The sequence below is a fragment of the Falco peregrinus genome, chromosome 3, assembly GCF_023634155.1.
Source record: "Falco peregrinus isolate bFalPer1 chromosome 3, bFalPer1.pri, whole genome shotgun sequence".
Lineage (NCBI taxonomy): Eukaryota > Metazoa > Chordata > Aves > Falconiformes > Falconidae > Falco > Falco peregrinus.
Window position 1 is genome coordinate 115,373,822 of NC_073723.1, and position 24,202 is coordinate 115,398,023.

The 24,202-nt window shown below is 48.5% G+C and overlaps 1 protein-coding gene across 2 annotated transcripts; it reads left to right on the top strand.

Moving 5' to 3' along the window:
- The first annotated feature begins 243 nt into the window (after positions 1 to 243).
- YTHDF2 (YTH N6-methyladenosine RNA binding protein F2) lies at positions 244 to 22,339 on the top strand. 2 transcript variants are annotated; one of them, XM_055800007.1, is made up of 5 exons: positions 244 to 559; positions 819 to 843; positions 1,237 to 1,316; positions 5,532 to 7,112; positions 11,501 to 21,370. In XM_055800007.1, the coding sequence occupies exons 1-5, from the start codon at positions 533 to 535 to the stop codon at positions 11,711 to 11,713; spliced, it is 1,926 nt and encodes a 641-aa protein (XP_055655982.1). In that variant the 5' UTR covers positions 244 to 532; the 3' UTR covers positions 11,714 to 21,370. The 2 variants fall into 2 exon arrangements, with proteins under 2 accessions (XP_055655982.1, XP_055655981.1); XM_055800006.1 differs by lacking the exon at positions 11,501 to 21,370 and adding an exon at positions 21,393 to 22,339 and having other exon boundaries at positions 247 to 559.
- Positions 22,340 to 24,202: the final 1,863 nt, after the last annotated feature.

A 24,202-nucleotide genomic window follows, 5' to 3' on the forward strand; every position in this document is an offset into this window, starting at 1 on the left:
CGCGGCCGTGGCCCCTGGCCCCCCGCCCTGGGGCGCTGAGCAGGGGGACGGGGGTGCGCAGACACGAGGGGGCGGGAGCAGCAGCCGGGCCTCGATTTGCCGTTTTTTGCCGGAGAAGCGCGGCGGGGCGGCGGGCGCGCCTGGCCCTTTAAGAGCGGCCCCGCACACACACGCCCGGCCGAGCGGCGGCGCCGATCCCGCCGGTCCTCCACCGGCCCGGCATGCACTGCGCTCCGCCCCCCCCCCCCTCCCCCCCCCTCCCGCCATTGTGCCTGGGAGCGCGGGGCGCGCGCGCGGTGCCGCGTGACGCCCGGGGAGCGCGTGTGGGCGCGAGGCGGCGGGCCTGGGCCATAGACGCGGGCCGGAAGGAGAGGCGAGGGGGTGGCTAGAGCGTCGCCCCAGCCAGGCAGCCGCCGCGGGCGAGTCGGAGTCCGCCAGGCAGCCGCGCCGCGCCCGCGCCCGGACAAAGCCGCCGCCGCCCGCCGCCCCGCCCCGCCCCACCCCGCCCCGCCAGCAGCCCCGCCGCGGAGCCATGTCGGCCAGCAGCCTCCTGGAGCAGGTAGGAACCCCGCCGCCACCGCCCGGCCTTCCCCCTCGCCGCGCCGGGCCTGGTCCGCTAGGTGAGGCCGCGGCTCAGGGCCTAGTGGTGGGGGCGCGGGCCGGGCCGGGCGGCGGCGGCCTCCCCCCCGCCTCCCCGCCCGCAGGGCCGCGCCTCCATTGTGCTGCGGCGCGGCCGGGCCCCCAGCCCGCCGGGGGCCGCCTCGCCCCCCTGACTCACCGCTCTCCCTCTCTCTTTCCACGCCGCGCCGCCGCGCCAGAGACCCAAGGGCCAAGGCAACAAAGGTGAGAGCCCGGGGGCGGCGGGGGGGCCCGGGGGCGGCGGGGGGGCCCGCGGGAAGCTGCGCCTTTGGGGAGCGTGCCCGCGGGGGAGGCACGGGGAGGATCCCCCCGCAGTCGGCGGGGCATGGCCTCGCCTCCCCGCGCCTTCCCGCAGCGGCGTGGCTGCCAGGAAAACAAACCCTGGGCTGGGACGCCCGTCGCCGTGTCCGGGGCTGCGGAAAGTTTGTGTTCAGGGTGTTTGTGCAGCGGTGGAGTGGCTTTCCGCTACCCGCTGGGCTACGTGTGGTGTATTAGAACGAGGGGGAGCTAGTTATGAGGTTTGTCTCGTAAATAAGCTGGCAAAATGTTCGAGTTTATCGGCAGGGCTCTTTCTAACGTGCCGCATCTCTTCCTCAGTGCAAAACGGATCTGTGCATCAAAAGGATGGGTTAAACGATGATGACTTTGAGCCCTACTTGAGTCCCCAGGCTCGGCCGGTGAGTAGGTGTACCTGCTAACGGGTAGGAAGCACCAGGAGCCCGGTGGCTTCACGCTGCTCTCTAGTGAAGGCAGCTGTGGCATCCTTGTGTTTCCCCATCTCCACTGCTTGCGTTTTGGTGTTTGCCAGCTTCCTTGCCATTTTATACATGCTTTTTTCCAGGCAGAAAACACTGAATGCTATTAGGTTGAGGTGGGGGGAGGTATAAAGGTTTTTAAAACTTCTCAGGGGTGTAAGGACTTCTGACAGTTGATGTTCAGCTCTTTTTGTCAATGTAACTGTCTCGAAGTTGCAGTTTCTGCTGTTTCATTTTTAGTGTTATGACCTTGTTTCCTTGCTGGTTTCTGGTTCTTTACACTGTCCGAGGAGATGCACTACGTTGAGTGGTGAAATTGCCTCGCACAATGCAGTTACGTGCCGAGGGCTTTTGGAGGATACCATCAGTGTTCTTCTCTCTCTACCGCGTGAACTGAAAATGTGTCTCATGGGGTTTTCTGTATTTTTCATCAAAAAGACCTACAGAACACACATGTGCTAAAGGCTGTTAAGACTTCTTGAGAGCTTCAGTTAGAAGTTGAGCTGGAGAGCTTGCGATCAGCTGCTGAAAGCCAGTCTTCCAGCTACTTTTCCTCTTAACTCTATTTACGATTAGCTCCACTGGTAGCTGGTTTTTTTCTTTGTTTTTTCTTAATGAGCAGTAGGAGAGTGACACTGTAACAGATGGAGTTCAGCTGATTAGGTGGTACAAGTTAGCATTCTAGATAAACATCTGTAGTGGCACTGGAGCAGTTAGTTCATTCTCAGCATCTCTTTCCTCTCCAGTTGTGATTAGTAAAAATAAGCTGTTCTGGTTTTCCCTATCTGTATTTTTTGATCATTTTTACTAGTCAACGTATTATTTTTTTTCATAGAACGGTGATGCATGTTTTATTGGAACACAGGAACAGGTTTCTGTCTCAGTTTCTTGTTGAAAATCTTTGGGTGTTTTCCTAGTTTGTGCTGAAGATTTGAGATTAGATATTCTTTAAGGTCCTGTCAGATGTTCATAATCTTCAGAATTCAGTCTGTCCATTAAGATAACTTGCTGCATTCAGCTCCCTAAAAAGTTACAAGCCTAAATGCCACCTGCATAGGGCAAGAGAGTGTGATTACTTTCTCAAGTCTTGAATAAAACTGGGTACTTTCCTCGTAGCTATCAACTAATGGTGAGTTTTTTTCTATCCCAGAAATTAACATCGCCAAATTCCAGCTTCCTTGTGAATGTAGATGTATTTCCTGCAAAGTGTAGCTTTATTTAAATCTAAAGAGAACGAAGGTTGCTGTAATGTTAGAAGCAACATGATATTTTACCCTATTTTGTGTGTTTGATGAAGAACTTCTGAATATTTAGTTTCTTTTTGCTTGTCATACTGGTAAAAATAGGTTTTAAAAATAAGGAAGTGATTGGAGCATGCCCCAGGAGGCAGAGCAGAGCTGTTGCTCTAGAAATTCAGCAGGAGTGAGGTGAAACAGCCATGTTAACTTTGAATGGAACTTTAGGGCAACTTGTATCCCACTTTCTCACCATGTTGTGTCGCATGTCATCTCTCATCCGTGTTTTGACACTTGATAGAATAGAAAACAAAACCCTGGGGTTCAGTCTGGAGAGGGCTGTGGTTCTGCTGAGCCAACCAGCCAGGCTCAAAACCACAAAGGTGTCGAAGCGTGCACCTTTTTTCTGAAGGTGGGAAAGGGAGTTACAGATGTGGCTCTGAAAAGTAAATTAGATGAGTAACGCCAGTGCTTTCTGAAATTGCTTTTTGAACTCTCCACACAAGCATGAGGTAACCATGTTGTAGAGTTTCATGGCTCTTCATTCAGGAGCTTGCTGTTTCAGGTGCAACTTTTAGTAGCTTGTCAGCCTAGTGAATTAGGTTACTGTGTATTTTAAAGCTCAGATACACAGTAAGTCATTCTTCAGCAGTTTAAAAACCAAGCTTAACAGCAACAGTAAGCTTAAACCCTGGTTCTAGTCTGAGGTGAAGAGGAATTGTGAATTTGAGGAAATAACTGTACAAAAATTCTTGGCCATTGCAGAGAATTAAAAGCTGGTGACATTTTATTTGCATGCTAATCAGTAACTGTGTCGGTTGTGCGAGTGCAGGGTAGCAGTGCGAGGTGGGGTGCTTGGTAGCAAAGTGTAGTTCTAGACATTCAGGTAGGGAACAGGAGCAAGCCTGTTTTGAATCTGCTTTGAGCTGGCAGTGCTCAACTGTTGTTCAGCTCCTGTGCTCTCTTACTACGTGAGTGTGGGTGGTGAATACTTCACAGGTAAGAGTTTAATACAGGCTGCGTTAAAATGTCTCATGAAGTTAAACATGTAATGGCATGTAATAAAATATTTTGAGGGGACAAGGGGACAGGTTTTAATCTGAGAGTGATGTGTTCCATGTGCTTTGAGGGAGAAGCCTGCGGAGAGAAAACGTCTGCTCTGCCTGCTGGGCTCAGGTTTTAGGGGTGGGTCAGCATGTTTATGTTCAGTTAAAGGCAATTTCCAGGAGTCTACATTGTCACTCCTATAAATGAAGGTGTTATCTTTTGAAGAGACTTTGCTGGTTCAAAATAATAATTTATTTTTTAAGTTCCTTCATTTGCCTTACAAATTAGTGTCAGTATTTGTGCTCTTGGAAGATTGAGCCCTGAAGACTGTTCGTTGGTGTGGGTTTAGCAGGTCTGAGTTCCTCAGTTAGCAAAACTGTATCCTGGGTAAGAGTTCTGTTGCTAATTTGCTCTTGAGATCCCTTTGGGAAAACAGAGAGTGTCTCTGCGTTTTTGTGCATTCACACCATGAAATACCACAGAAAGCTTTTTGGTGTTTTATACAACAAAACAAACCTTGTCTCTGAAGACATTATGTTAAATAATTCCTATTAATTTTTGTAAAGTTGGGGCTGGATTAGCCCCAGACTGTTGCTCTCAGTGGAAGGTGGAGTGGCAAACCCAACTATTTCTGGAGGGTGCCAGAGCCATCTTTAGAGCCTCCGTAGATTTCAGTATGGCATGAAGTCCTTTGGGAGCTGCAGGTGGCACGTGAAAACATGATTCAACAAAACATTGTAGTAGAGCCTGCTGCAAGCCAAGCTTTTAAATGGGAACTGAACCTGACTTTCATCTCATCTGCATCGGGCTGACATGTAAGCGGCTGTGTAGCGTGAGGCTGTCTGCACACAGGTTCAAATTACTGGATGATAATGTCCATTAGTGTGGCTTTAACTGCTCCCCGGAGGGGACATTGGTTTGAATGAAAAATGACAGACTTTTTCATGTAAGCAAATCTTGGTGATGTCTGAGAGTTCCTTAATTGTAAAATGAGGCATTTGGTTTTGTAACCTAAAGGCTGCTTGGATGTTAAAAGGGAGACGAAGGCATGGAGTGGCTTTTTGTTTTTCTCCTCTCTGAATCTGAAGCCTGGTTCCTTGTGCAGCTGCTGTCACCATGCTATGAAAGGTTCCTATTGAAACCTAATTGATTACTCCCCGTTTTCAGGTATTTTTTTTTTAGTATGTGCCCGCAGCACTGGAGCAGTTTGTGTTTTGAGGAGTAGGCTTTAAATCCCTGTTTAATTGCAAGTTCTTGGAATATTATGAGCTCTGAAACTTTAAATTGTGGGGATAAAGCTGTTCTCATGGGTAATAAGTTTAAGGAAGGCAATTAGGAACACTCATGATTTTGGCAGTGTACTTCCACTGGGTCTTTTTTTCTCCATATTCCACTTCCCTCTGCATCCTTCACGCAAACTCTCCCTCAAGCAGCAGGATAAGGGTTGACGAGTACATTATACAGACAAGAAAAGCCCTCGTTGGTAGTAGCTACAAAAAGATGATGATAATATTTGGATGCTAGATAAGATACTGTTTTTATAGCCTGAGCAGGAGCTCTAGGGCAATCTGCTGTCCAGTCCCACATCACGCATCACGATCACAATGCGTTCCCATCTCAGCATGGGAAGCTTGCTAAGTAAGCCTTTGTGTTTCACCGTTCTGGCAACGGAACAGTTTTTAGAGCACTCCTAACAAAGGCAGTATTTCAAGGCCAGGCCTGTTTATCTGCCCAGCCCTAAGGTAGGGAGGGGTGGGGCACGGGAAGTCTTAAGATGGCTTTTTATTCCTGGTCCCTTGAAATTTGTTCAACTCATTCTAACTATTCAGTGCTTATTTCTTGTTTTTTTTTTCAGAATAATGCATACACTGCAATGTCCGATTCCTACTTACCAAACTACTACAGTCCCTCCATTGGATTCTCCTACTCCTTAGGCGAAGCTGCCTGGTCTACGGGGGGTGACCCACCCATGCCCTACCTAACCTCTTACGGACAGCTGAGCAACGGGGAGCCTCACTTTCTCCCAGACGCGATGTTTGGGCAGCCGGGGGCCCTTGGCAGCACTCCATTTCTTGGGCAGCACGGCTTTAACTTCTTTCCAAGTGGGATTGACTTTTCGGCTTGGGGGAATAACAGTTCTCAGGGACAATCCACTCAAAGCTCTGGCTATAGTAGCAATTACGCCTATGCCCCTAGCTCGCTGGGTGGAGCCATGATCGACGGGCAGTCTGCCTTTGCTAACGAGACGCTGAACAAAGCTCCTGGCATGAACACCATCGACCAAGGGATGGCAGCTCTGAAGCTGGGCAGCACAGATGTTGCGAGCAGCGTCCCAAAAGTCGTCGGTTCCGCTGTCGGTAGCGGATCCATTACCAGTAATATCGTGGCATCTAACAGTTTGCCTCCAGCTACTATCGCTCCTCCCAAGCCGACCTCCTGGGCTGACATTGCTAGCAAACCGGCTAAGCAGCAGCCCAAGCTGAAGACCAAGAATGGCATTGCAGGGTCGAGTCTTCCACCGCCTCCAATAAAACATAACATGGATATTGGAACTTGGGATAACAAAGGGCCGGTGGCAAAAGCCCCGTCACAAGCCTTAGTTCAGAATATTGGTCAGCAGCCAGCCCAGGGGTCCCCCCAGCCTGTGGGTCAGCAGATCAATAACAGCCCACCGGTGGCACAGCCTTCAAGCGGGCAGCAGCCCCAGCCGCTGCCGCCGCCGCAGCCAGCCCAGCTGCCTGTGCCGCAGCAGACGGCCCAGCCCACTCGCTGGGTTGCCCCCCGTAATCGCGGCAACGGGTTTGGTCAAAACGGAGTGGACGGTAATGGAGTGGGACAGTCTCAGGCCAGTTCTGGTTCTGTTCCTTCCGAGCCACACCCAGTCTTGGAGAAGTTGAGATCCATCAACAACTACAACCCCAAGGATTTTGACTGGAACCCAAAACATGGCCGGGTTTTCATCATTAAGAGTTACTCTGAGGACGATATCCACCGTTCCATTAAATATAACATCTGGTGCAGTACAGAGCACGGCAACAAGAGACTGGATGCCGCCTATCGCTCCATGAATGGGAAGGGCCCTGTTTACTTACTGTTCAGTGTCAACGGTAGCGGTCACTTCTGCGGAGTAGCAGAAATGAAATCTGCTGTGGACTATAACACGTGTGCGGGTGTGTGGTCCCAGGACAAGTGGAAGGGACGTTTTGATGTCAGGTGGATTTTTGTGAAGGACGTTCCCAACAGCCAGCTGCGGCACATCCGCCTAGAGAACAACGAGAATAAACCAGTGACCAACTCCAGGGACACTCAGGAGGTGCCTCTGGAAAAGGCTAAGCAGGTGTTGAAAATCATTGCCACCTACAAGCACACCACCTCCATCTTTGATGACTTCTCACACTATGAGAAACGCCAAGAGGAGGAAGAAAATGTTAAAAAGGTAACTTGTTTGTCTGTCTTGGTGAAGTCCTGCGGGGCAGGAGATGGAAGAGGGCTGCCTTACGCTGTACTAAATCCAGGGTGTGAAGACATGGGCTTCTGAGCAAGCTTGGTGGGCATCAGTTGGCCTTTTGGCTAGCTGCGTGCTCACACATGGAACCTGCTACCCAAGTGGCAGCTCCTGTTTGGGGTGGAAATGCGTGCCAGCACCCTGGCGGAGCAGTGTGAGCAGGCTTGTCCAGGCCCTGCCTGCAGTCGACCGCCCTTCGGTTGCTCTAAATCTCAGCCTTCCCTGAGCATGTGTTCTAAACAAAATTTATTTCTGTGCTATTGTCAGCTCCTAGATCAGAATAGTTTAGAGGAGGAGAACAGTGGGGGGTTTGAAGGGCTGTTAGGAAACAGAGCTGGGTCTTTGAACGGCCGCCTAATCCACCCCCTACCCAAAGTGGGGTCAGCGTGACAGATGTTTCCCACCACTTGTAAAACCTCCAGGAACAGCAGTTCCTGTCCCTCCCCAGGCAATCTATTCCTACACTTAATTATCCTTCCTGTTAGAAGGCTTTGTCTAATGCCCAACCTAAATCTCCCTCACTGCAATTTAAGTCCATGAGTGCTTGTCCCCTCTCCGGTGGGCACGGGGCAGATCGTTCCGTTCCTCCTCACAGTGAGCTTGGTTGTACGTGAATCTGGTGGGCTGCTTGCATGGGCGCTGCCCGGGAGCATGGCACGTGAGCCATGCTTGCCACCTGCCCGCAGCTGCGCTGGGTTGCTGCATGGCTCTGGCTGCTCGAAGCCTGCTGTCATCATTGATTCGTTATGGGAGGATTGCTAATTGACAATTCTGCCCGAAATTCAGTGACCAGTGGGCCTCGAATCATACTTGGGTACAGCTGTGTTAGTCACCTGTGGCTGACCTTCCCCACAATAGGGGTCTTGCTGGGATTTTACCAAAACAGTAGTTACAAATTAGCATCAGCACAGCTTTCTGGTAGTTTGCCAATTTTCTGATGATCCCTTTAGCTTCGGCAATGGGGAATTTTCCACCCAAGGGTTGAAGAACAGAATTGGGAGCTGCAAGTGCTCACAATGACAGTGAATTTTTTTAATATCTTTTACTTGGAGCATTATCTGTATAAATAGCATCACCCATACGCAAAGGTGGTCGCGTTTTGCATCTGATACTGTAGCACTTAGAGCGCTTGAAGAAAATCTGTAAGGGAGGAATACATTGCAAGGTGTGGAGGTGTAAACTTGATTTTTGTGAAAGCCTGAATATTTTGCGTGACTTCACATCCTAAAATTGTTCCATTTGGTATCCAGCTGTACTGAAGTGGTGATTTCTCTTTTACTAACTGAGGTTTTGAATGTAATCAGAAACCTGGTCTGTGCAGGACATCTTCGGAAGTGTGCAGGACTTCGCGTATGCCTCAGATCTGACTTGAAGGAGGAACAGTTTGCACTGTGAGAGGGGCAGACCTTGGCACAGTGGGAGGAGGCAAGGGAGCGGGGGAATGTTGCTGCTGGGCGAGGGGTGGATGGAGGATGTGGAGAGGTAATACTGGCTAAATACAAGCAGACAGCAAGCAGAAGGAAGAGCAACAGAGCGGGGAAACGCTGAGGGAAAAGTGGACGAACTGATAGTCTCTTCTGCAGGAAAGCTGCTGTGTTTGTGAGTTGTTTGTCAGAAGATCAGTACAATACTAAAAATGGCTTAGCAGTTTTCTTAAAACTGTAAACTGTCTCTATTCATCTTTCCAATTGCATTTTGAGGTCTCCTCTCCTTTCTTCAGTTTCTCTTGAGAGACATGCTAGTGCTTGAGGGTCAGAAGCAGAAATGGTAGCTGATAGATGCCAAGTGTGCCAGCATCTCCTTTCTAAATGATGTTTGAGTTGATTTGGTGTGACAATCCAGCGCAGAAGTGGTTGATTAGGAAAACTTGTTCTTTGAAAGGGAACTTAGTCATATCTCTCTGGAATTCATAGTCAAGGAGGGAGTCTTGTAGATACAAAACAGTTGGTGTTTGCTTTTTACCATTTACTCACTCTGTTGCATGCTCAGGGCCCCTGCCCTGTAACATCCGGCACGGAGGAAGTGACTTGGTCTTACAGCAACAGTTTGACCTCCTCAATTGCTCCCTGACGCAGTCTTGAAGATGGTTGAGGTTTCTCTTAACTGCTTTTTCATGGTTTCATTGAGAAGCAGTTGGTTTTGCTCAAGGAGGGTTTTGTGTTTGGGTTGGTTTTTTTCCTGGAGTGAATGCTGATGGTTACCCTGGCACTGTGGGTGGGGAAAAAAAGCCCAAGCCATGCTATGTCTGCCTTGAAGCGTCAGGTAATCACCTGGATTAAAAAATATATCAGAAAACAGAGCTGAGGCGCTGGAAAGTTAAAATGCTGCTGTGGCGCAGCACCCTGCCTGCGGTCTGTCAAGCTGCTTTTGTGTTGGGGAAATCCCATTGCTACCAGCTCTTTGTCTCTGCTACCAGTCTTTGGATGGCAGCAATATGTTAATGTTCTGCATTCCTGTTCCTTCAAGCTTAAATGTCTCAAGGTTTGGCTTGTTTTGAACTTTTAGCAAGCTGCAATTGTTTCACTTGGCTTCAACTTGCCTAAACCTTTGTCTGATTTGCAGTTTGATTCCTGCTCGCTACCCGAGCAGATGGACAAGCTCTTGTGAAAGTCTGGAAACTCTTGAATAATCTTTTATACTTCTCACTGTTAGAGTCACTTCTTCAGAATTCCCTAAAATAGTTCCAGGAAATCATATGAAAAATGCTGTGCTTGGTATTTGTGCTGTTCTCCTTGGCCGGCGTAGGAAGGTAGACAAGTCAGTGTTGAAAACACTTGAAATCATGCTCTTATTTGTCCTTTTCTGTTGCCTGTGCCCATCTTGTCCTCAGAGGCTAATCTCCATTTCTCTCAAGTGGCTTGCTTTGCTCTACTAATCCAGCTTTTTAAAAGGTTTGGATGTTCTCCTGACCCAAAATGATGAAGCTGACTCCGGTGTGATCCTACCTGGAGTAGCTGAGGACTTCCTGAAACCTATAACAGCTGCTTTTATGGTAGAGCATGTCACCAACTTCTGTAAGAGCTGTTTTATCTTTGGAAAAAAAAAAAACAAACCAACCCAAAACAAGAACAACCACCACCTCTAGCCCATAGCAGTACACTTGTATTTCTAGGAACCTTGCAGACCTCAGTGTAAAGATCTTAGATTGTGATCTGCTTGCATGCAGAAGGTTAACAGCATGTGTTTTGTGGGAAAGCAATGAATGTATAAACTCTTCAGAGAAGTTTATCATTGTTCTTTCTCCCGTTGCCTTGCCCAGGGTTGGGTACTTGGCTACTTGCAGGTTGCAGGGATTTTAGGAAGGCTATCCCATGAAAACCAGTCCCGTCCTGTCCCTTCCAGGACCAGAGTGCTCAGTTGTCAAGTTTGCAGTTGGTAGGAGACACTTCGAGTAGGGACCTCAGTGCCAGTTGAGTCAGGATGAGCTGTGCAGGATGGGGTGGGTTTTTGTGGGTTTTTTTTTTCATGCTGAGGTATATACCAGCCTTGAAACAGAAAGGTGTGATTTGTCATACTGGAGCTATTATTTCCAGAAATGTGCTGCTTTGTCTCAGGTGACGCCATCTGGTGGTTAAAGGAGTATTAATAGTGGCAAGTGTCCCTGCCCCCCTTAGAAGATATGATTTAAGGGGCAAAACTAAGTGGTGTTACATGAGCCTGTTTGAAACTGGCAGACTGTTTCACAGTTGCTATAAAAAAGGAATGCTTGCTGATGCAATTTGTAAAGCTCTTTATTTCTTCCTAATTTGTAACTTCCGAGGGGAGGAGAGAACTTATTTCCTGTAGGGTGAGCTAGCACTTTTCTCCCACTGTTACAGTCATCCTGGCTAGTGCTGCATTTGCTTTGGCTTTACCGTATGCAGCAGGCCAGTGTTGCTGACTACAAGATTCGATTCCTGGATACTGCACATCCAGGCGAAGCCAGCTTACCTGTGGCAGCAAGGGAGCACTGCTTGACCTCGTACAGTTCCTCTCAGCCCGTGCTCCCGAGGCTGTTTGCTCTTTTCTGCTCCACATCCTGGCCCTAGCAAAGTGAATCGACTGACTCACCAGGACAGAACTTCCTTGCTGCAGATACCCTCTGCTGTTCAGCAGTGCACATGGTTTCTCTCAGTTTGTTTCCAGGACTTTTAAATCCTGTACATCTGTATCCATGCTCATATATTTGCTCAGTAATAGAGGAAATGGAAACCATACTGCTTATTCTAGTAGTTTGGGACTGGCTGTTTGACGTAAGGAGTGCTTTGTGCTTAGATATTTTTAAGCCAGCACTACAAAGCCCTTAACAGCATTCTCGTGTATTTTTGGTTGCATTCTAGCTTTGTTTAAAGGCAGGAGAAAACTGGAGGGGAAGGCTTTTAGATCTGGTTGGTGCTCTAATCTGTGTTTTCCTCTGTAAGGCAGGGGACTTTGTTTCCTCATCCCTAAAACAGGAGCAGCTGGGAGCCATTTCACTGCAACTGAAGTGGAAGTTGAGTGGTGGAAGGGCAAGCCTGTTGCACTTGCCTCAGAGCCCTGCCTCTCGCTGTTAACACCTTGTTAGCAGTCTTTAAAATAATATTTTAATATGACATTTTGTTAATATTATAAAACAGTAAAATACAATGTTTAAAGTTGACTTGCTGAAGTTGGTTTGAGGACGTGTTGAGATGCACTGTTTAAAATCATTTTTTTGAGGACTGGTGATGGGATTTGAAGCTGTTCTTCTCTAGTCACTGAGCCAGACACGGTGAGGAGGTTTTGCACCTCGTACAGGTATGGCCTTAGGCAGAGGGAGCTTATTTCATGGCCTGTTCTAGGGAGCTGGTTCCCAACTCACTTGTTGGCATTTAGTGTGAGCAAAGCTCTGTGCTCCCTTCCATCCAGGTTATCTTCACATTGGCTGGGTGATTTCTGCTCTAAGTTGCAGAATACTCCAAACTGATCGTTCTTATAAATATGTTAATTGCATTCATTATGAACATACTAATGACTTCAAATGAATGTCTTAAATTTAAAAAAAAAAAACAAAACACAACTGTACTTCCTTCAGCAGCCAAGTTGAAATTGCATGTGTGTGGCAGATTCCCTAGAAACGAGGTGGAGGGTTTGGTGCGTGAGAATGGAGTGTGTAAGATGTCAGCAGCAATGGCTGCTTCCCCCCATCCCCCCCCACCAAGCGTTCCGGCTAAATCGCCAGCGCTGAGGTTAATAGCTATGACCCAGGCGTTGTGGTTTGAGTTATTTTATTAACAGCTACTTCTCCAGGAAAAAGTAGTTTTCCTTAGAAGATAAGTATTTGCCAGCAGTTTTGTTCAGTGAAAGCACCAGGACTGGTCCTGCGCAGTTCCCTGGGTTTTCTGTCTGGTGCAGAAGTTCAGTGGGTCACAGGACGTTGCCGAAAGCTGATTAGGATCCCAAGAAGACTGTTGAAGTGCATTGGTATGTGAGCTTGTATATACGCAATACATCAAGAATAGCTTCATGCACAGTGTTCCTCACTTGTTCTTAATGAAAATGTAATTCTGCAAGGGTTTGTTGTCTGAAAGAAGTGGCTTTCTTTTCTGTCTCCTTTGAAGTGTTGTGTGACAGGTATTTGTTGGGAAGCTTCTTGTTCTATTCTGTGCAATTCTTTTTGCCACAATTACTAGAGTCCTCTCGTTTTCTTGGATGCTCTTGTTTGTACCTGGTAGTGATTGTACTATCTTATGCTTTTGCGTTAATAAACCAGTTCCTTAATGGTGCAAACTGCTGGATGCTTGCCAAGCTAGAACAGTGCCACCCTGCTTTTACTGCAGCAAAGTTACCCAGGGAAGTCTCCGTTAACAAGGATTGTCATTATCCAGGCTGATTACTGGGATAGAGAGTTGATTGGAGCTCCTTCCAGTGACTAGCGCCCAGTGTGAGGCTTTTTAATTGGTGTATCAGTCATGTCATATTGCGTTTGGGCAGTTAATAATAAAGTGCTTCGATTTTTGTAAACTGTTCTTCAGCAAGGACTCGGAAATGAAGACTGTGTTTCTGGTTCCATATCATTAGAACTTTTTTATTAAAAGGATGATGCTGAGCTTTTTTTTTGTGGTTAACTGCAGAGCTATTTCTTGTAATGTAATACCAGTTTAGAAGACTTAGATAAAATCTACCTAAAAACCCTTGTATTTTGTTTCTAATCTTTAGGGGAAAAGAAACCACACTACTTTAGTTTCCTTCCCTGTGTGTATCTGTACACACAGGGAAGGCTCTGCTTTCTCAGCCCTGTTGTTTGTAGTGTGATGCCATCTCCTCTAAAATGACTTCAGAGAATTTCTCATCATCACTTGCAAACTCTTAAGAAATCGTAAAGTCCTGCTCATCAACCTTCTGGCTGGTGCAAGCCAGCCTGATTTGGGGTTCAGCTGATTAGAGTGCCATGTTCTTGATATATTAAAGGAAGAAACAAAAAAAAAAAGTTGAAATATGAAGCTGTGTTCCAGTGAATACTGCTTTGTGTTCCCTTTCAAGTGGCAATAAAATGAGGGTATACACAAATGGCTATAGGGAGTTCATGAATTCAGCTCTTCATGGTTGACAGAAGTAGGCAAATGGATCTCCTCTTATCCTTTTATAATAAGGAATACTGTGATGTGTTTTTCTTGTAGCATGAAGTATTTCTTCTGCGTTATTTGGGATGGAGGTAGTATTTTAGCCTCAAACACAAGAACAACTGCAGCGGGTCAGACCTTAAGTCTGTGTAGTGTCATGTTGCGTCTCTTGTGGCTGCAAGGTCTGCAGGACTCAATAGAGACCCTGCTTAAGCATCTTTGCTCTTTTTCCAGGTAGAAAGCTCCATGTGCGGCTAACAATAACATGGTCAAGCACAAATGTCTGAAAGGGCAGTACAAGCACATATTTATCCATCTCTGAAGGTTTTCCTTACACTTCACAATTTGTGGCTCAAGAATATCTTTGACCCAGAGGATGTATCTTTAGTAGCTTATGATTTCCCTTGTTGTCCACAGGAATTTGATGCATTTCTTGAGCATGCTCAGGATCCTGTGGCAGCAGGATCTTCAGCTTAATTACATCATGTAGGGAAACACATCTTTTTGGTTTGCTTTGTCTGCCTCGTGATACTCCCTAGTTTTTGCACTGGAAGGGGTGGTGAGCAGTTGATTTCAGTGTCCTCTCTGTGTCTGCTCTGCTTTTACAGTTGTCTCTCTTCCAGGCTTGAGAGCTAGAGCACCGTGGCTGTGCAGATGGAAGCCCTTCTGCCCTTTGCTCATCCCTGTTGTTCTCTTCTAACCCTTGTCGGGTGTTCTGCGTGCCCGTAGGGATGGAGAGGAGCGGAGCTGCATGCTGCTGGGGGTAGAGGTGCTGCTTGGGTTTGTATAAAGGCATAGTGACGTGTTTGGCTCCAAGTGATGTTTAGTTTTCTTGATGGTGGATGTTTTCCATGTTTCACATGGATGCGGGGGAAAAAAGCAGGGATTTGGTATGTGACTTTGAGGGTGGTTGGAGGGATGTTTTCCTGGAGTTAAAGACCGTAACCCTGGCCTCGTGTTCCCGATGGTTAGTGGTCATTTCAGAGCCTGTCATCTTGGGGTCGGATGGTGATTTTTCCCACATGTCATTTGATTTATCTAAACCAGGTAGACCAAATTCCCTGTAATGTTCAGCTGCTTTTTGTCACAAAGTCCTCCACTTCTTCAGTTGGCCGCTGTTTTTATAACTCTGCATAGCTTAGTATCATCAGTAAACTTCGTCACTTTATTATTCACTCCTCTATCTAGATCTCCTGTGAATATATGGAACCATGAATTCTAGTGAAGCTCCACAGGTTTTCTCCACACAAGATCATGCAGCTCTTGCGTGGCGTGACAGAGGGTGGTGCAGAGGCTTTATTAACTCTACAGCAGTGACGATTTTGAAACATCAGAGTGGAAGTCCTTCCTTTTTCTAGAGTCACGTGGCAGTCATTTTCTGGTGCTAATACTTATTGTGTGAGCTGTGATTTAAGGTAACCAAAGTAATGAAATGCATTTCATGTGAGCCTAAATGAGAAAGAAGAACGGTGGTCTGTTTTTTTTTAAAAAAAAAAAAGCACTTTACTGTATCTGGTTTAGGTAAAGACTCTGATGTGAAGCTCAGAGTGAGCCTCTGGTAAATGCTGTCGGTATTTCAGTGCTATTTGATTAAACTTTCACATTAACTACTCCTGTTACTTTTGTCCATGCTATTAATGTTCTTTCCCACTTTGTGAGGATTTTGGTGCAGGCAGATAGGTCAGTGCCCTGCCCTGTGGTGGGAGATTGAGGTGCCCCAATGGGCAAGCGTTGGCAGACTGCAAAAAGAAAGATGGCAAGCTTCTCATCCCTTGTAGTGACAGGGAAGAATAAAGACTCCCTGGTTTAAGACAAGGAGAACTTTCTGCCTTTGTAATGACTTGAAAAGGCTTGTGGTGATGTTATTTTGCTTCTGCTCCAAAGCCAGCAAGTTGTCCTCGCATGGAGTGCCACTGGGAGTCCTCCCCAGCTGCTCTGTGTTGCTCTTTGCTCTAAATATTCATCTATGTTCTCAGCTTTTACGCCACTCTTGTTTCCTGCACAAGTTTTGCCCTGTGGGACAAGGCTCCCTATGGGAGGGTAATTATAAATGTTTATGGAAATTGGGCTGCTTTACTCCTGCAATCAAATGTGATGTTTAAGCAAGAAGAGGTACGTTCTTTGCAATTGGTTGCATCAGTTTTAAAGGTGCCTTGCAAGGTGCTAGGGAACAGTGGCATGCCTGGTGGTATCTGACAGCTGGGACCACCTTGCTTGTATAAAACCCACTGCAGGGGGAAAGTCCTGGCACTCTTCGGGCCCTCCTCAGCCCTAGCCCCAAGCTAGGTGCTCTGACAGGGTAATTCAGTGTCTGACATAAAGTACGTGGCTGCTGTGGCATTTACGTTCCCTGGTGTTAAGGTATATTGTGGCTTACACCTGCACCTGAGGAATTGCCTCTTGCTGTTCCATATTTATTTTCCATGAGTTCATATCCTGACTAAACAGTGAGGTGACGAGCATGTAGCAGCCCCGTGGTGTACTTGGGTTTGGAGAGGGAGCCAGAACTTCCTACCTGCCCAGCCATGCACACTCAGTGTGGTGGTAGGGGACACTCTGGTGCTTCCCACTGCCTTCTGCTTTTTTGGGGACAAAGCCTGAATTGCAGGGGCTGACCAGGCACAGTTGCATCCCTGCTTGGCTCACACTTTTGCAGTGATGTGAGTTTACCCCTTTTGGGATTCCACGGGTGTTTGAGTTTGCTCCGTTAGATTTTGATCTGTAAAACAAGAGTTACTTTTATTGGCCTATCTCCTGTCTTCGTTCTTGGTGGTGAGCTCTGTTATGTGAGTGGGGAGTAGGTGAAGATGTCTGACTATAACCAGATCATTATTTGATTTTTATCCCCTTTCCGAGATGAAACAGACTAGGATGTAGCTTTTATCTGTAACTCTGATGGCTTTCTGATGCTGACAACAGGAAAACCTCATATTTGGTTTGTAAATCATTTAGGACTTGAGGCTGTTTGTGGAGCAGAAGAGCGTTATAAAGTGATGCATGGTCCATCGTTTGTGCATGCCTTGAGCTGATCCTGCTGGGAGGGCAGCGCTGGGCACATTTGAGGCAGCCGGCTGCTGTAACTCCTGGGTTCTAAGGCACGTCAGAAGTTTGCCTCGGAGACAGAAACGCATGGAAATCCAGCAGTGTGCTTTGCTAGGATCACATCCAGTGTGCGACAGGTGGTGGTGTGAGCAGCAAAACGCCACGTTGTCGCAGCAAACGTCGTGGGCTGTCAAACGAGGTGTCTGGTGAGAGTTGTGTGTGCGTGTCTCAAGGCTGGTATTTGATTGCGGGGTATCTCAGCCCTTTGGGGAATGATGCTGATAGCATAGACCACGCTCCAAGGAAGTGATCTCCTGCAGTTCCTTTGTGGGCAGGTACTGGGCAAGTGATACTTCTTGCTTGTAAGACTTTCTCAGTTTGAGGCTGAGACGGCTTCCTGGCCTGCCTGATGTCTGCAGGCAGCTACACCGTGCTCCAGGTCAGCTGGGTCCAAATAAACCACAGTTGGTACGCTGCCCAGCTGGGAGCCATGCTCTCGGTTGTTCTCAAGGCCCTCCCTTTCGTTTTAGTCTTCTATTTCCCTATCTGTAGTGTGGCAATAATATCCTTACCTTTGCCAGAGCAGTATTGAGGTTGAATGTTGGTTGTTAATCAGGGTAAGAGCTCTGAAGAAATGTGCAGTGTTACCGCCTATTGCCATCATTTCACGGCATAAACTCTTGAGCCTTTTGTTGTTGGCTCCCCACAGTGTGACTAGATAACATAATCTTTCATCAGCCTTCTCCACCAGCTTGTTCAGTCGCTATTATCAGGACCTGGCTTGTGATATTGCTGCATCCCCCCTCCGGGGACAGCGGTGATGTGACTGAAGTGGTTTAAAGCGGGATGATTGCAGAGGGCTCCTACTTGGAAATGTTTGCCTCGTGTGAGCTTGGTGCCTCTGAACACCACCAGCCCAGAAGCACGCTGGCCGTGATGTGTGGGTGTCAGCGCTCGATTGAGCCCTGGCCTGCATCTTCCCAGCCACTGGTGTATCACTCTGCACTTCAGTCATTTCAGTGCTGTGGTGCTCCTGCCCCTCTGGTTGCTGAGGGGTTTGGTAGGTGGGAGATGAGTCTGAGCTGGTGTCTTTTCCTGCTGCTCCCACGTGGCTCAATAAGACATGGCCCAGGTCTAATGAAAGTGCAGCTGAAGAGAATAAAACACGTTCTGGTGGAATATCTCTGCCCCGACATGTAGTCCCCGGGATGAGGGCGTGCAGATACTGCTCTGCCTTCCCCTGGGCTGTCCCTTAGCTGGGTGGGCTGTCTGTTACACCATCCCATGGCCTGTGATTTCAGAAGAGGATGAGCCAGGAAGGACAAACGTTTGTAACACTGCAGACCTTTGCTATGTGTTCTGGTACATCTGTTTGCTGCTTTGCTATGATTTGGGTGCTCACTTGTTACTCCATAACACCCCAAGGACCAAGATGTGTTCATGTGCTGCAGTTGGGCTGGTGGATGGGACAGTGTAAAAATCCTGGCTACCCCCTTTTCCAGGAGGAGACCGCAAGCGAGTGGATGTGAATCTCCCAGAGAAAAGCAATGTTGAAATTAGCAGAGAGCCGTTCCTTCCCTGGCAGCAGTGCCCTTGGCAGCACCTGCTTGACCAGGCAGAGCTCTTGGCTGGCTGGCTCGGCACCTCCCGGAGCGGAGGCTTGGGCTCCTCATGGAGAGCAGGGCAGGACAGCTCGAGGTAGGTATGAAGTCAGCCCCTTGAGAGCCCGTGGCAGGTGTGGTTAGATGTCAGGCTGCTGTTTTCTGTGGCGTGCTCCTTAGGGTACTGTTGGCAGTGCTGCTGGAGGGTAGCAGTACTTCTGCACCAGTATTTCCAGGTTGAATAGCAGGAGGTTTTAAACAGTAGGCTGGGTTGAGAAAAACCAGGCTATAATCTATCCTGAAGATGTTCGCTTTGGTCCCCTCTCTAGCTTGGGGACATGGAGATATCTGCTCTAGCCTCTTCTGAAGGTGTGGCACCTTCTGTTCTGGCACATTGGGATTTTGGGGTGGGGGTGGGGGTGTCACTTTTGCACCAAGGCTCGGTCCTGTTTCCTGCTCCTTGTTAACCATACACTGATGTCGGGAGCAGCTTCGCCTTCACAGCAGGGAGGAGTGACTAATCGTTGGCCCATCTGGTCAGCTAATGGGGTGACACTCTCAGCAGGACCCTCAGCCTCTGTCTGCAGCCAGCCCAGGACACTGGGCCTGGCCGCTGATGGAGAGGGGAGCGATTGAACCTGGCAGCCGGCTTATCCCGTGTCTGCATTGGGGAAGACGGAGGCATCAGCTCAGGCACTTGTGGCTTCTTCCTGAAGGAATGCGTCACGTTGCCATCTGTCCTTGTTGAACGTAACGTGCTGGCTGCTGAGCCAGGCAGCAGAGAAGGAATAGGGCTTGGCACCTTCCTTCTGATTTGTGCCTTTCCCTGCAGCGCTTGTTTTACTTGGTGTTCAAGACTGGCTTTGCTTTCTACCATGGTAGTTTTATTTCACTGTTGTGCAGTGGTGGCTTTTTAGCAACGGGCTCGGGCCGACTTAGTGGAGAAGAGGAGAATTTCGTTGACTTACGTGAGGCAAATATTCTTGAGGAGAACGTGTGCCTTGATCTAATCCCTCTGCCCAGAAGGCGGTCTGTGCGGTGTCGTGTGGGGCTTGCTTTGCCATCCGGCTCGTGCAGAGGAGTTGGAGCTGGAGTCTCCGTGGGCCATGGTCTGCACGTGGCTGAGGGGCTGCCACAGCCTGGGGTGTTGTTTTGGGCTGGATGCAAGGCAGCCTTTTTTGGGAAGGTTCCTAAGAATGGGTGGCTATAAGTGCTGTTAGCCTGGGATCGAAGCTTCTCGGAGACGTCCTGGATTTAGCGGTGGTGGCAGAAGACTTATTTCTTGGAGCAACCCGCATGCTTCTGGCAGAGGCTGCCTGCTCCCCCCACCGGGAAGGTGCCCCTGATCACCAGGTTAAGGAGGGGCAGAGGGAAGCAGGCAGGCAGCGCTGCAGCTGCCCTAAATTTGGGGGACACAACCCTGGGCAGAGCAGCAGACTCACAGGGAAGCATCCAGAGCTGAAAGAGCCGGGTGTCAGTTTCGGAGCCCTAACAGTGTCCCTTCTCTCTGAGTGACGTATGTTAACACAAGGGAAAAGCCACCTTGTCCTGCTCTGCCAGCAGGCATCTGCTGCAGGTGTTGCCCTGCTCTGGAGGCAGGATGGACCTCCTGAGACTGGCTTAGGTGGGGATTAACTCATTCCACCTCTGAGCATGGGAGCTGGAGCCAAAATGCCTTGGGTGCTCTTCGTGAAGAGACTTCAGACACCTGTGCTCGGAGAAGATGCAGTTAAGAGACAAGGAGGAGCATCAGCCCAGAGCCCTTTAGCTGTTGACAGGTTTTATTTTTGAGCTGGTATATGATCTGGAAATGGTGTTTTGAATGTGGGCTGGACAGCATCTCTTAACCCTTTGGGGTAGCGTCGACCCTCCTCCTTGCAAAGTTTCTCTGTTAAACCCAATCAAAGCCCAGAAGAGGCTGGCCTGTGGTACGTGGCACAGGAGAGGGTAAGTCCTTGATGCCTGGGTATATTTTGCGCTGTGCTGCCTGTTCAGCTTGGTGTAAATGTTTGCCTGGATGGTGCGTTCCGTCGGTGCTGGAAGAGAGATGTGGCTGAATGCCAAGGGGGTGGTAGCAGCAGTCAGCGGGAGATCCCTGTGAACCTGTTGGTTTTCAAGTGAGACGCCATTGGTAGGTTTCAGAGTTACTGGTGAGGTGTTCTGCTGGGAGCTGTGGGCTACGTCAGTCCCTGCAGACAGGCAGATGTCCCTGGGTTTGAGCTCCAGTCTGCTTTGATGCGCACATGGGAGTTCAGGTGAGGCCACGAGGTCTGTGCAACACCCGCAGCGCCTGGGGGAGCTGGGCTGCCCTGCTCCGGCAGCAGCTGGGTGCAGGCAGAGCTGTGCCACACGCCCTGGCATTCATTCCTTGCTTCCTCTTTCTTCTCCCTAAAGCAGCGCTGCCTGATCCCGCAGCGCTGCCAAGCCCTGCTCCCAAAGCTGCCCAAGCCTTCCCCAGCCCAGAGCTCTGCTTTGCGACGGCCGAGGTACCTTGTGGGTGCAGAGGGTCTGTGCCATGGGGTGGGGAGCTTTGCCTCCCCCACTCCCAGCACCCACTGACTGCAGCTGCAAACTCCAGTACTGACAGACTCACTTTTTTTTTTTTTTTTTTCCCACCAATTCTTCCTTGGTTGGTGTGGGTTGGTTTCTTTTGTTCTCCCGTTCCTCTTTATGCTGTTAAACCTCCTGCCTGGAGCAGCCTGGTGATGTCTGTCCTGGGGAGAGTCCAGAACTGTGCTGAAGGATGCTGCCGTGAGGAAGAAGAGCAGAGCTGTGGTACGCACAGCCCTTAGAAAGCAGAAGCACAATGAGCTGGTAGACCTTGGCAGTGTAAATACATCACATTAGCCCATGCGGTTGGAATAGCTCCTTTGCAAAGGAAAATACTCTTCTCAGACTCTGCTCACGTGGGACAGGCCCCCGTCGCAGATCCGCCTGTTGAAATGCTGATGTGTGACAGCGATGAATAAGATTGCTCTCTGCTAACAACATCTTTTTTTCTTTTGCAGGAACGCCAAGGCCGTGTCAAGTAAAAGGCTATTCCTCCCACAGAGACTGCAGCAGAGATTGCATCCCAATTATCTTTCAGAGAGAGAAAGAGCAAGCAAAAATATTCCGGAGAGAATTAGGACTTTTTTTTCTTAATTTCATTGACTTCAAAAAGACTCTTACAAACTTGCAGTTTAAAAAAAAAAAAGTATTGGAATTTCACAAGACATAGGACATAAAAAAACAAAAACAACAAAAAAAATCCCTTCTAGGTAGAGTATAGGTAAAAACTGTCCCCTTTCTTTTGGCTTTGGTTGTGATTTCAGAGCATACGCTTTGTTTTTTGTCTTTTTACTATGTTTTTTTCGGATTTTAAAGTCCGTATGCCTTTTTTTTTCTCCTCTAATTTTTAAACCCCGCTGCTTCCCTTCCTTCCACCCCCTCGCGCCTCCTTCCCCTGGTTTTGACATTTGCACTTGGAACACCGAGTTGTAACATCCACCATGGAAAGTGGAGTAACTTTTTTTTTTTTTTTTTTAATTTCCCCCTCCTGGCCTAGAAGAGGAGGAATTCTACAAGGAAATTGGGGTTTTGGCCTAAGAAGAATTGAACAGAAATTGTCCACGAGGTTGTGTCTTAAAAGGTGGTTCATTTTTCTCTGACCCTTTGTTACTCAAAAGTCAAGTACTAGGAGTCCTAAGAAATGTTCTGTTCTTGTGCATTATACGGATTTACAGATTAAGTCTGGGTTAATTTGATTTCTGAAAGCTGAGAACAGCAGTAAAAAACCTGTTTTGTTTACAGCAAAATGAATTTTGGACAAAAAAAAAAAAAAGAAGAAATATTGTAAAATGTGTAGTGACTATGTTTCTTCAGTTTCTTGTTAAGCCAATGAGGAATGGGCGTTGCCTTTCTTTTCACCATTAATCACTTCTCAATAATAAACGTGAGATCCTGTTGAGCATCACTGTTGTCTGCTGCTCCCTTTTCAGCACTGCCCCTTCCTCGGCCCAGCGAGGGCACGTACCTCCCGCTTCCCCTCTGCATGGCAGCTCGGGGGGGTGCTGCTCTATCATACCTTAAAATAATGAGCTGTGGGTTCTCCCTGGGTTTGACGCAGGGTGCTGTGACCCGTCTCCAGGCATCCCAAGCTCGGTCCCAGCCCGTTGGGATCGGTTGCGGTGGGAAGATATGCGGTGGTGTGGGCTGGCACCGAGCGGAGCCCCTGCCTGTCCCGAGCCAGCGCCCCCCCCCCCCCCCTCCCCCAGGGCAAGCGCCCCGCCGGCCTCGCCAGCCAGGATTTGTTCCCGTTTCATGTTGGGGGTTACCTGGTTCTTTCCAGGTGTGTGAAGTGCAGGCACCCGCTTGCCTCCCCAATCACCTCCCCTGGGAAAAAACTGCTCGTGGTCAAGAAAGTAAAAAATCCAGGTTTTCTTGTTTTGGCGGTTCGCAGGGAATAAGAGAGTCGCAAACGGATCTGAGCCAGTAACAGGGCTCTAATTGTCAGTGGGTTGTCCTCAAGGAAAATTGTGCTATATTGAAAATATCTCAATTATTAAATCACAGTTTAGAAACATCTGGAACCAGCCAGCTGCCAGCTCTGCTCTTCTCACCTTGGGTGGAAAATCAGCCTGCTGCTCCTTGCTTCCCCAGCGCCCTGTTCCCACCCCGCGCAGGACAGCAAATACCTGCACACCCTGCATGCACTCACTGAAAACTGTGCTTAATTTTTAAAAATTTTTTTTTTTTTGCTAGTTCTTGCCTCTGAGAAGCAAACAAACAAAACCTAATTACAAGTAGCCTGGTCCCCATCGGGTAAGGGCTCGGGCTGCTTCCTGGGGGTGTTTGGGCTGGTGTTTCTGCAGGTGTTGAGAGCAGTTGTGTGGCCATTTGCATTTTACTGGGATATTTTACTTGTTTTCTCCAGAAGAATTTCTGTCCTTAATTCTTTGATAGCTTTGGCCTCTCCATTTGCGAGCTGGATGAAAACCCAAATTCCTTGCTGGTGTCCTCATGCATTTTCAGAGGGAGCGTAAAACCTGCGTTGTTTGCAGAGCTGGAGGAAGGAAGGGCAGAAAGCTTGGCTTGATTAAAGGCCCAAATTAAACAATTTGTCTTTTGAAAGAATCCGAGTTGTGAGTAACAGAAAAAGCCGGAGAGGGTTTTTCTGCTGTGCCTGGCAGGTGTTTGCGTCCTCGGTTTCATTGCTGGTCAGAGGTTGGTTCCCCTTTCTGGTCTTCAAGGAACGACCCACGAGAGACACGACGGGAGCAGGAAGATGTGATTTAAACCCCCCAGTACCTCGGATGCAGGTGTAGTACCTGCGATTATTTTCACATAAGAAAAAAATCACTTCATTCACAGGTCATACCTGTGTCCTTTAACCTGGGATGGTCCCACGCTGGTGTCATCTGCTGCTGCTGAAATGTCCCTCTGTGTTTAGCTGCGTGAGAGCCAAAATGTTATTTTCCCCTCTGCTTTTAAGGCAAAGCGGGTGAATCACTGGGACGTGCTCCTGATACCTGTCTTCCCTGCAGGATTTATTCCGCAGTGCCTTCAACCTTGCCATCACTTCCATGGAAACCAGCCCCCTCTGGGGCTGTGCTGTGGGGGCAGGAGTCTGGTGTGCTCAGGGACCTGAAATGGCCCCGTTTCACCCCAAACTAGAGAGGGGAGAGAAAAACAGGTAGTTTTTACATCACTGGCTGGCTGCGCTCCTCCTTGGCTGTTTAGGAGACATGCGGAGCTTCTGGAGGGGAACAGAAGGGATAATGCCGAAACTGGGCCTGATGTTAAGTATTAGGAGGGATTTTTTTAAAAAAGGAAGAGG